General features: G+C 46.7%; 1 protein-coding gene across 1 annotated transcript; it reads left to right on the top strand.

Moving 5' to 3' along the window:
• Positions 1-4,700: 4,700 nt before the first annotated feature.
• Positions 4,701-10,260, top strand: LOC142582869 (uncharacterized). Its single transcript, XM_075692958.1, has 3 exons — positions 4,701-5,596; positions 7,878-8,201; positions 9,503-10,260. The coding sequence occupies exons 1-3, from the start codon at positions 4,991-4,993 to the stop codon at positions 9,614-9,616; spliced, it is 1,044 nt and encodes a 347-aa protein (XP_075549073.1). The 5' UTR covers positions 4,701-4,990; the 3' UTR covers positions 9,617-10,260.
• The last annotated feature ends 2,649 nt before the right edge of the window (positions 10,261-12,909 follow it).

A 12,909-nucleotide genomic window follows, 5' to 3' on the forward strand; every position in this document is an offset into this window, starting at 1 on the left:
CCGAAGTTGCTTTGCGCAGAAAATAAAAATCTGTTTCTTAGCTAAGACCGGCTGTTTCTTCGCACGGACTTGTTTCGACAGCCACTGCCACCTACATGAAATACATTAACCTTCTATAGTCACGTATCTGTGTCACGATGCGTAATCAGTTCACGAGAATGCTTCCTCAAGCGCTTTCTGAAACTGCTATGACTTTGTTTTTCGCAAGGTATCTTTCTTTATAAGAAGCATCTCAGAGCACAGGAGTACGAATCTCCTTACACGTACTTATTTAAATAACAAAAAGGGGTGAACCAAGCCTGAGCTAACCAGGTTAGCTCAGATGATAGTGCGGCTGCCCTGGACAGGCGGTGAACCCGGGTTCGAGTCCCGGATCAGGGCAAATTTTTCTTCAACTACGAGGCTTTTTCCTTCGAGGAACCCGTATGGGTTTCCTTTGTAGCAATTTGCTACATTTGGGTGGATGTCTCATTTTTCCTTTACCTTAGGTGAGAGTCGCACCCTCGACCTTTGGTGGGAGTGGAACCCACGGCCTTTATTGTTAATTAAGGCGAAGTTAAATAAGGTACAGCTGATTAAAGTAGCGCCATTAAGGCATTCGAGCCCACGAGCTTTAGTGGGAGAAAACTAGTAATAAGATGTAACAACGCATTCGAATGAGAATATCAAGCTATTTAATGTCTCTTGAGCAAGCACTTTTCGCCTTCAACCTGTTTGACGTTTAGTAAAGCGACTGCCGATTTTCGCACATTTCGTACCTTATTCATATTGTATTTCACGCGCAGTAACGTCGCCCTTGACTTATTTAGCGTCGACACTAGGGTGACCATTTCTTTTTCCAGCGTTTGACACTCTGGAATGCACCCCTCGCCTCGGTCTTCATGTTGCTATTGCACGCTACTGCGAGCCACAGGGCCTATTAGGCCCGATTCTTTAAGGTTTCTTAAAACACGCGCCAAAGACTCTCACGGCGCACTCACGTAGCCACCGAATCTCCGCTCTCGCAGCTTCTCCGAGCGAGCTCTTATCCGTTGCATGCTCGGGTACTTGGCGTCATCTGGCAGAAAGCACAACAGTGAAGTTAAATGGCACTTGGCGGTGGCACGACAGAGGCTGACAGTGACACAGGCACATACATCTCACCCCGTTTGTGGATCATTATTCTCATGTTTTATTATATCCTTAGTTCCTGACTATCCATGCGTGTTCTCGGCACGGAGAGCTATTATTTGGTGCGTATTCCATGTCCATACAATATCTACAACAACCTAACCAACCGTTTTTTCAAGTGCTTACAAGATAGCCAGATCCCAGATACGCCAACCGTGTGTGAACCCCGTGTTAAACCCGTGCGAAGTCACATAGGAAGACCTTGTCTTCAATAAGAGGAGATTATGACGGGATGATGGGCAGAGTTTGTTGCAGAAGGGCAGAGTTTATTCCTGCTTTATTGCAGAGTTAAGGTAAGCGGCCACCAGCCGGTATGTCTGTAGGTCTGCAGAACCAGAAAAGAAGCGTAGGCGCCGAAAAGGGGATTGTATTTCCAAAGGACTTCGCACGCTTCGCCTAACACATGTGCAGCCAAATCTACAGTGAAGCGTATTTCGAAGGTATAGTCTAGGGTACACCTGTTTAAAGAGACAGCATTTTTTCAAATCCCCACCTGCAAGGTAAGTGTAGTTCCATGTCCACTGGCAAAGGAGGAGACTTTTGGTAATCTTTATCTCTGGTATTGTTAACCCGTGTTGGGGAGATGGTGAGACGCTCTCGAAGCATCCACCAACGTTGACGACACAAGTGTTTATTTTCGAAATCACGCTGCTGGAGGCGTTGGAACGAGCTACAGCGTCTGCCGATGCTGCCAGTTCTCGCGGAAAGAAGCGAGATATTCTGCTTTCAAAACAAAGAGCTCCACAAAAAAAAAAAACCTTTTCAGGTGTCAAAAGTCAACACAGCCATATATAGGCACAGATGACACAAACAGGCATTTAAAGGCCTTACAAAGTAAGGGCTAAACAGCATTCTAACACATAATTTGTTCTCAAACAAAAGGGTGGGATCCTGACGAGCGGAAACAAATAAGCATTTGGCTATAATCTAATCTATACGTGATAAGGTAGCAAAACCAAATGTTGCTTTTTTCTCGACAGCAGACGGCTTACAGGTACGCCCATAATATATGTCTAACCTTTGTCGAAATATTCCTTCAGAATAGCAAGCTTATAAGAGTAAATGCGCAAGAACGTTGGCAGAAAATATACATACAGAACAGTTTACAATTTATCCTTCCCGCAAATAAAACATTAAATCTCATGTAGTCTAGCTCTCTCTTGATTGCCGCACCTATAGAGAGTGTTATTTTTGATTCATAGGCACCGCCATCGTGGGTTGTTACATGAAAAGTTTTTGTGCGAAGTGACCTTAAATCAGTATGGTCATGAGACACCGAGTGCATCGATACAGTCATTTTCATGCGCGGAAATCGACTGCAATAGAGTGCGTTTGGTTGTAACAGAGAAAATGGCAGCATTAGGAGTTCATAGGAAGGTATCCGTAGAATAGCCTACGTACACAAGTAGAGGCGTTTATGAGGCGCAGTGGCCGTTGTTGCTTACTATTAGTACATTTGGTCTTCGTGCTTTACGTGAGTAGTTTGCCAACTTCTTGTATATTGTCAGAATTTCTGTTCCAGCGGAATGGTATTCCGGCCTTCCTTCATTCACAAGATAGCTGGCACAGTTAAACACCTAAGTGTCTAGAACTTGAGCATTCAGTTAGAGCGTATACGTTCTCGTCGTAATCCAGGAAGTAAATTTGAAAGTTTTCATCACACTATCGTGCAAGCTAGCGCTGTAGTCAACTCATCTGACAAGTTCAACCATCTCCCAGTGCAAACATATTCAAAATGTGTACTTTAAATGAAAGCAGGTAGATTTCTGCGCGATTCCTTTCGATGACGTATTCTTCCTCTTTCGCTATTTTTGGACAAGCACTGCCGCCTTTTTAGGGCCGTTTTAAGACGTATAATGATTAGTTGTTGGTCAGAGATATTCTGCTTGTCCTACTGCGACTATTACACATGGAAAAGGAGGATTTGCTCTAATTAGATGTTGTTTTATTAAATAAACCTGTCGTCACAAAGGAACTATAATTCATAGGTAAGAATGTAAAGTGCAGAACACAAGTGCTAATCAGGGAGTCTAACCTAACCTAACCTGCCTAGATTCAAAAGGCTAAGATGCTAAAATGCAAATAGTGTGAAGTCATTAGTTACGGGTGCAGCTTTAACCATGGCGGCAGCTGCATGAGTTTCAAAGTTTGTCATGGGGCCCTATAACGTAAAACTATTCCCATATGTATTTATTCCAACCTCATAATGTCAAATTTGCGTAACTGCCGACGCAAGCATAGGGTGGTGAACCGCAGGGTTGTCTGAACAGACCAATCAAACGCCCTCCTCGTTCATAGGAGTTCAATCTTGTTTGCATAAAATATGAGTAACATTGCCTACACCGAGTGGCTTGTCTTATCTAATTGGCTGGTAAGAGGCGAGGAGCACGCTCAACTGGAGAGGGATTCGGTGGGGCCGAGCCACTGCACTGAAAATCGATAACCGGATGAAGAGGGTGGCGCCGGCGTCTGCGATTGGTCCGCTTTCCTTTACTTCGCTTGCTGTGGCTGGTTGAAAATCGCGGCGGCATGCAACGGAAGCATAAGAATTGCACTAGAACGGATCCTCAGCAAAGAAGAGCGGCAGAACGAGGTCGTAAACGTGCCGAAAGTGCTCGAAAACGTTACACGGCCACGCAAAAAGTTTGATTATGCAAATAAACCAATGCTCTCCGGCAGGTGCGAATAGCCAGTGCATGAACAATCGGCGACAGCCATTTTTTATTCCTTTCGGAACGGAGCAGCCTGCGGCTATTCAGAAGAAAATTCAGTTCCGCATATGGATGCACCTTTTCCGCGTACACGTCACTTTGACGCGGTGAGTTTTTGCGGTTTTGTGACGTCGCGTGACAGGCAGGTGAAGTGGGTGCAGCCCGAAAACTTTTGACGAATAGCCGAGAGCTAATGGCGAAAAGGCGTCGAATCAGAAATAAGTATTTTTGTTTTCCACAGTCAAATAATGGATAATAAATGTGTGTACGTCATATCAGATGGGGAGCTATCGCTGTTTTCGTGTCGTAGCGTGACAGAGCAAAACGGAGGGTGGTCCAAAAAAGTTTTTGACCAATCGCGGAGGGCTGATTGCAGAATTGGAAAAGTTTGGAATAGTATTGCGTTATAGCGCCCATGGTGCTGATTTTTCCCCCTATACTGTGGATTTTGACTTTTCTTTTAGTTTTAAAGTACTGATTGATTCACTGATTAATGACAAAGGTCGAACACAATAACTGGGCTACAATGTGGCTTCAGTGAAGTGCTTCAGTATAACTTTCAACGTCTCAGGTTCTTAAAAGCACTTCTGAATCTACGTACATGAGCATTTTGCTTTCTTTTTCTCGGAGCAACGTGGTCGCAGCGAAGGGAAACAGCACCAGCGAAAACGTGCCCAACACAAGGACGTGATATCCACTGAGCAGTGCAGTGCGCTCCACTACTTTATTTCCGTTTGGCTCTACCCTTCTGCAGTGGATGATACTCGCAATACTCAGTTATTTTGGCGAAATGTTGGTCTGCTGTGTGCATTCGATAAACGTCCACTCCTGCGCATTGCTACACGCAGCATTCTTACAACACCTATACCGCACCCCGGTACGTGAACCTGAGCGACCCCGAACTTCGGCGCGCTATCAACGGCCACCTGCCCGATGATTCGCAGCTCTGGGTTGACGACGAGGTCGTCGACTTGCACCCAGGCATCTTCGACTCCATTGACGCAAGCTACCTGAGAGTCGACGGACACCGCGAGCGTTTCAAACTGTTCCTCGGTGCCTACCTGGTCTGGACCCTGTCTCCCTTCCTGTCCAGCCACCTGCATAAGGCCATGCTCGCCGATATGGGCAAAGTGGACTCTGCTCTGGCACGCCGATCGCGCGAGTGCTTCGAGACCATCAGCCACGTGATGCCGCTGGCGAGCTGGACGCTGCAAGCCGACCTAATAGGAGACACCCGCTTCGCGTGGGGCGTCGTCGGAACCATTCTCCGCGCCCTGAACCATTCCGTCACATCCTACAGCCAATCGGCGGGCGCCGCAGTCGCATCGACGACGGCGCACGTGAAGATCAACGCGCTGAACATGAGCTCGACGTGGCCTATGCTGGACAAGGTGTACGCGTTTGTTCCCGGCGAAACCATCAACGGCAGCTACTTCGATCGCTACAGGCGCGTCGCGCATGCCGCGGTGCTCCGAAACAAGCAGTCACTGCGTAGTCCCCGCCAGAACATCTACCACCTGCCGGGTGTATCGCACGAGGTCGTTTACCGTCTCCTGGTGGCCCGCGAAGTTCCCGTGAGCTACGCCAGCTTATCGCCCCCGCTATCGCTGCCGGGACACGCCCTCGCGGTGCCGCTCGTCACGGTAGGAATACCCGCGACCAACCACGTCCTGGCGCTGCTGTACATGGACTTCTACTCCGATGACCATTTCCAGGTGAGGCACACAAGCGAGAGCGGCATTTGGGTTTCGGGATAAAATGTTTACACGGTGAAAAAAAAAATGGTGGCTTTCGATAGCGGGAGAATGCACCTGTTATTTATTGCTCTGTTAGAACTAATAATAACTTGATAATACGTAATAATTCATTTGCCAAAATGGTGCTTAGAAGCACATTTGAACGAGGTGTCTTAGACTAACTCATATTTTTCTCACGGCAAGAGTATTAGTTATGGCATAACTTCATAACATATCAAGAGACGCTTGCCATATAACACAACGAGGAGCCCAATTGGGCTCAATTTAGGAACTCGCGTCAGATGTAAAAATAAATGCACGTGGGAAACAACTGAGTGTTCTTGGAAGGGAATGCCCAATGCGAAGCGACAGGTAAAAAAGAATTGCACTTTCTCACTAATTATGAGGCATTGCAGCGATAGCTGGCGCAATATTGTGCGCATAAAAGGTTTTGTACTGTTTTGTGTGGTAACAGTTGAAGCAAACATTCGCTGACGTGAGCAAAACATCTCCTTTGAAGAACAAAAGTTGTTGCTCTAGTTCGAGTAATTCTCGTTTATGGCGGTGGCCCTTCCCAGTAGTAAAGTTTAAGTTCTTTCGCCTCGGTGATAGTTTATGGATAAGTTGCAGAGATTGCCCTCAGCCGATGGCTTTCGCCAGCGCCTAATAGTATATGAACTTGTGACATGAAACTGCAAGATATTGCCTGTGTATATTCTAAAAAATTGAGGTGTTCGTAGAGTGCCGACTGACCAAATCAAACATCGTTAACGAATTTTCTCGTAAAACAAGCCATGCATTTAAAAGGCTCAAAAATACAAAGATTTAGGAATGCCAGCAATATGCGGGATATATACAGACAGTACTTATTCAATTAATGTTTGGAAGAGTAGACAGTTGATGATATAACGCACATGCCAATAAAAGAAAGCGCATCAGGGCACGGAGCGCGGTTTTCTTTCATGCGCATAAGCAACTGTACAGTAGTTGCAGTGGCTGCAAAGCAGGTGCATCGCAGCACACGGATAAACTTTCATCCTTCTTTTTCACATCACTGACTTAATTTACAGGCGTTCAGTGCCTACATAGCCTGTATAATCTAATTCTTCATTATGAACATTGGAGTAGGTAGCTTCACGCCTCCTCCAATAATTCACTATGCGAAATCTACGTGCTCTCCAGAGACGAAGGTTTCGTCCCTGTAATGCACTGTGGTCCAGAGAATGTCCACAGTGTTGTTTGCAAAAAGTTATGTTGGTTTGAGTCTACCTAAGTATCAGGGGCTATACGTGCATATGGCGTCTTAGACAACACATAAACATCAGCAGAAAACCGTCCGCAAACTTTTTAGAACGCAACTCTTAGGCACCCGTTCCTGCATTGAGAGTCGACGTCCCTCGGCGTAACCGAGCGAATGAGCACAGCGAATAATAATGAAAGGGCGCAGAGGGGGATGAAAAACGGCGACATCGAAGACAGCGCGGTGGGAAAAGCGGATGAGGGAGGTGCAGCGGAATCATGAGGAGGAAAGCGGAGGACGAGAGTGTGGCGAAAGGTTGAGTACAAAAGCGGAGTGCCACACGAGACGTGCTTCACGGCGGCAAGCGTGTCCACTTATGTCATATATGGAAACAAAACGCTGGCGTGGGCTTCGGACCCACTGCGCATGCGCTACTTCGTCTACGCCCCCCCCCCCTCCCCCCGCCGCTAGAGAATACGCCCCGCGCGGGCCTCTAGTTGCCGTGTTCACGCTTTCTTTCTGACCAATGAGCGACGCATTCGGTGGAAGTGCTTCGTCTGCCGCTGCCACTGAACAAGCGACCCAAGCAGAGGCTCAGCGCAGCCGCCGAGAGGACCCTGTCGCTTAGAATCAAGTATTTTACCACAGTGTATCGCAAATTCAAAACACCTGAACAGCTGCGCTCAAAATTTGCATTAGGGAGTATCGCAACCGTCTGTCGACTTTATAAACCAAGTATATTTCAACGGCCTTAGTGCGGACCAAGTGGCGTCATATAGTTTGCCTGCCCTCGAAAGTGATCACCATGGCACTGTAGCCAAGGGACAACTCCTCGACATCATTGCGCAACATCCTAATACGCTCGAACCAACATGTTGTTGTTGTTGTTGTTGTTGTTGTTGTTGTTGTTGTTGTTGTTGTTGTTGTTGTTGTTGTTGTTGTTGTTGTTGTTGTTGTTGTTGTTGTTGTTGTTGTTGTTCGCGTCCATCTTTTCCGCAAGGTTACTCGAACCGCCCGCAGCCACACAGTAATGAGAAGATGAAAGAGATCCTGGGGCGGCCACTTTACAATGACATGGAAAATTTCGGGGAAACCCTCAAGAGCCGCATCAACGGCACGGCGGAAGCGCGGACCTTGACTCGACAGGAGAGGCACGACATCATTAAAAGCAGCATAGCGACGCTGTCGGCCGTGCACGTTATCGAAAAGCACTACGCAGAGCTTGCGAATGCCGTATGGTTGCCAGCGGCCACGTCGTTCCCTGGAATTCCGGACAGCAAGCTCTTATTCCTGCTGACCTGCTTCATGAACTGCGGCTCAACCGGTCGCTTACATTTCCTAAAGGTACGGTATTCACTACACATGGTTTCACCAAGAGGTTCTTCCCTGATTCAGTCTTACAGCGCTAATATTATGCAGACGCCTGTAAGCTCTGAAGACTGAAAGAGACAGAGAATAACCATCTTTGTTTGGCACCTAATTCCTTGCCCTACTGGATCGCGGACATAACGTAGCGCCGCGTATCAACAGCGCACAAGTGACGCGGGAAGTTGGATCACGTGCGGAGCGTCCGCTACAAACTGGCTTAGCCACAGCACTTAACCTACAACAAGGACGAAATCACCGTAAAATCACCGCGGGAAGGAATTCATACTTAAATCTACGCTAAAAACAGCCCCATACGAAAGAAAAAGAATGCAGCAGGAGGTTTGTATTCGTACCACAGCGCTCGTCCTGCGTTGTTTTCGTGTGGACGTCGCTTCTCGCGCTGATTTCAAATATTCATTTCAACTAGCTTGGCTTTACAGGTTAAGGCGAGGAAAAACGCAACTTTCGTAGGGAGCAAGTAGTGCTCCCTGTATCACATCGTATCGAGTAAAGCTTCGGCGCTTGGCTGACTTGAGGACGACCGAGGATGTTATTCCGAAAGCCCCAAGGCAACCTTTCCGCTGATTAGTCAGAAATAGGGAACGACAAGCGACAAAGTTCCTGTCCAAAAATAAACCACGTGAAAAAAAGGCTCGCTGCAAGCCATGTGAGCGCCACCGAGGCGAAGCGGTGTCACGTGAGCAAACTTTCGACGTCAAAGCGACAGCAGTGACAGCGCTTCCACTGGAGGCACTCGAGCCCAATGGCTCCAGGAACACCCTGACACAGGACACCAGGATTCCCTTGGATATTTCTTCGAGGACAGGGCCGAGAGCGCAAGATCTGAAACCTTACATTGGGTGAAAGTGTGACGCTACTCTCGACAGAGAAGCTTTCCTCCTCTTCTAAAAAAAGAAAGAATAGTTTTTTTTAGGCAGCTCTACTGTGCCAGCTGAATGTTAGACCGGGTTAATTTGTACAAGGTTTGCGCAGTTTTTATGCCCATCCTGAAAGAGCATGCCTATGGTCAAGAGGACAAGAGAAAGGCCTCTGATGAAAAGAACGGCCCTAGTCGAAGATGTGTCTAAATTCTCCAAATACTAAGTTCCTAGAGCTACAGCCGCTTCTTCGTTGAATTTTGTATTGTCGCATTTCACTAGCGTTACAGGGGAGTCGGCGTTTCAGTGGTCCCAGACTAGTTTGCGTGCATGAGCTTTTTGGCAAGTTGAAGAAGCGTGGTATTCACTCACCAAAGCTTCATCACCGATATATTGCAGAGGACATACTGCAACATCGCACTGCCAGCAGTACCAAGCTTTCTAAGGGTCTTCCATTGTCCCCCCGGGAGCCAGCTGGTGACAAATTTCAAGTGGCGAAATCCAGTGGAATGAACTACCTCACTAGACCGAGCATCGACATGGCACAACATACGCTGGGCGCTAGGGACAGTGAATTGTCAAAGCACTGCTCATGTTTTGCGAAAAACAGAGAGCAAGGGGGCAGAAGCGAAGGGAGGAACGTTTATTTTGTTTATAGCGTTTTCTTTATCGCGATTGTCCTCACTATAGCCGGTATTTTAATTCTAGTAGCAGTTTTGCTTCGTAGGGCGTTTTAAGAGATCACTCTGGAGATGTCTACTGCAATGATTGTCTTAAAGCGTCCTGTGTTATAATGCCTATATCTTTGGGACACAAAGGAAATTATTTATTGAAAATTGCTTTACATGCGGCAAGTAAAAGCAGCTCGATCTTCGTTGGCACTAATTTTTTTGTTGGGTGCTTACGTACATATGCACATCTCAGTAGAAAACAATGTCCTTATATAACCAGTGACTATGAAGACCACCTTCCTTGGGAACTCACGATGTTAATGTAAATTTTGTAAATAACTACCAGCAGCTGGCCTCACTTTGATGTGGCAATTACAATAGGGCGTTGCAGAACTGAGAGCATTAGCCAACCCTCGGGAGATCATACTCTACTTTTACCAAGTCGCTGTATACTATAAAAACACCAAATAAAGCACATGTTGCCGTAACTGACAAGAACCCTTCAAGGTTGACGCCTCTCGCATACGAAACGCACTAAGCCAGTGTTTATAGCCTCATGGTCCAGGAAATGGCGCCGCCTGTGATTCTTGCGAAATGGAAGTGCTTTTAAATAACCTTTCTGGTAGACGCTGGTCACCGCGAGATACTAATGAGTGTGCGTCAATAATCTGAACTGTCCGTACCATTTCACTTCTTTCTCATCTAGAGTAGCCTGCTACGCATGCCGCCAGCAGGAAAACCTCTCCAGTTGTCAGTTAGCCTCTGCCTCCCTCACTCGCATCACTCGTTTTAGCAGCACTTGCCACGTGAGAAGAAACAGCTGCCATTTTGCTCTGCGCATTTCAAGCTGATAAAATTAATCATCGCCAACGCATTCAGCAAAGTGTGCGACTACAATGCATGACAAGCTTTTATTCAGCTGGCACTGTAGGTGTTCAGTACAACAGCCAGACAACAAAAGAACAACGTAGTTCAGTCAAAATGCCTTAAGAACCTATTTACTTGCTTAATGACTCATTCATCTTAGATCACATTACTTTACCATCGCCTTACCTCACCTCACCCTACCTTACATTTTACTTAACCTTGCCCTTGACTTACTCTACCTTACTTTACCTTACTTTACGTTATCTACTCACTCACTCACTTTACTTTAACTCACTCACTTTAACTTACGCTAATTACTTACTAGCTTCCTAACTTACGCTACTTGCCTACGCTACTTGCTTGCTTACGCTTATTGCTTACGCTACTTAATTACGCTACTTACTTACGCTACTTATGTTACTTGGCTGTGAGACGGTTGTGAGCAGTCATCATTACTCCAACCAATCGGCTCTGCCAGTAGTAATTTCATGCTTATATCTACTCTCGGTTACAGGAGGAGGAGGAGGAGGAATAAACCTTTATTGTACAACCAGCCCTTTATGACGGCCGGGCCTAAGCCTCCCGTGAGGGGACGTGGAGGGCTTGCCTCACCGCCGCCTCACGGGCGTGCTTGGTCACCCAGGTTTGGTCGTCGAGGGCGGAGCTCCGCAGAGCCTCATGCAACCTTGACGAGAGAGTCGTGTTAGTCTGTGTGTACTGTGCTGGGCACTCCCACAGCCAGCATTTTTTTCCAGAGTAGTAGTACTCCTCAGTAGTAGGCTAAGTGAGAGCCGCCACTTGAGGAGTATGTGGTATACGCTCTCACTCGGATCTACACTGTGAAAGGGGAGTCACCGCAGTAGGGTAGTATTGCGCTATTGTAGCTGGGTAGTGCAACAAACAGCGCAGTTTTACTCTGTCGCCGTTAGGGCAAAGGCAATGGTGCAGCTCCCCCTACTTAGACGCTAGTTGATGCAGCGCCGCCCTTATTTGTGAGAGAGTAAGCCATCAAATAGCCTCAATGTATTTGGTTACGACTGCATGGGAATTGATGAGCTTTGCATTCTCAATTTTCTGTATCGAGAGCAACCGCTCGAGCGGACGCTGGTCGTCACCTTGTCATGCACTGAAGAAGCTTCGCCGTTACAAAGTGAGCCTGGTGAATATATTCCGCGAAGCTTGGCGCTACTTACATGCAAACCTACAAATTTCAATGCAAACTCGAAGTATATGATCGTCGGTGGATATTGCATGATAGAGTAGGCAACATCTGAAATCCAAAGGCCCTCTTTCTCACCACGCACATTTTAAGCATTGTTTAAATTAGCCACATTAATGTTTCTAGATCAGTACAGATCGAACGTTTCCATTGTTGTGAGGCCACATCTAAGCCAAACTCAATGTAAGCGTGCCTTTCGTAATGAGGGTAACATATAAAAAACTCGCAAATTGCATTCGCAAACAATTGAATGGAGTAGTTATTAAATTAGTTGCCAACGGCTTTCTGGAATTTCTGGAGAACGCTTTCTCGCTGTTTGGCACAATAAACATTTATTCCTCCTCCTCCCTGAGGAATTTACTATTTTAAAACGCTTCCTACCAATAATTTGGTATCCAGATAAGGCAACAGTACTGGTAACATAGTTAGACCTTTGCTATATTCAAAAGTTACAACTTATTGTTGGCCTGTAATGCTAACCACCGCGGTGGCTTAGCGGCTATGGATTTGCGATGCTAAGCACGAGGTCACGGGATCAAACCCCAAAAGCGGTGGCCGCATTTCAATGGGATCGAAATGCAAAAACACCCTTTTCCCGCGCACTGGCGGCACGTTAAAGATCCCCTGGTGGTCAAAATTAATCCTGAGACCCCCCCCCCCTCTTCGGAGTGCCTCATAATCGAATCGTGGTTTTTGCACGTAAAACCCCTGAATTCATTGGCTGAGCACGTCTTGGTGGGCGAATTGGTTATGCATGTTAACAACGAAGGCGCCAAATAAAACTACGGACGATGGAAGACGACATGGAACAACCACGTAGGATGGTACCAGCCAACCATTGACTAGTAATGGGAGTGGCAATCGGCGAAGTAAGCTGCACTCGACTTGCAAGTGTCCTTTTAATGCAAATAACGCAACAGTATACTGATAACACACCCAGGTATGTGTTACTCCTTTGAGATATTCAAGCGTTACAACTTGTAGATTAACAGCAGCCGAAATCACGCGTTATGTAAAACGAATGCTTTCGGTCAACTGCTATGAAGCTG

The sequence above is a fragment of the Dermacentor variabilis genome, chromosome 5 (genome assembly GCF_050947875.1).
Source record: "Dermacentor variabilis isolate Ectoservices chromosome 5, ASM5094787v1, whole genome shotgun sequence".
Classification (NCBI taxonomy): Eukaryota; Metazoa; Arthropoda; class Arachnida; order Ixodida; family Ixodidae; genus Dermacentor; species Dermacentor variabilis.

Excerpts from the sequence above, each read along its gene's own strand:
- LOC142582869 (XM_075692958.1), top strand. The coding sequence starts at position 4,991 with ATGCTCGCCGATATGGGCAAAGTGGACTCTGCTCTGGCACGCCGATCG. Across the intron at positions 5,597-7,877 it reads ACTCCGATGACCATTTCCAG|CCACACAGTAATGAGAAGAT; the intron begins GTGAGGCACACA and ends AACCGCCCGCAG. Across the intron at positions 8,202-9,502 it reads GTCGCTTACATTTCCTAAAG|AGGACATACTGCAACATCGC; the intron begins GTACGGTATTCA and ends GATATATTGCAG.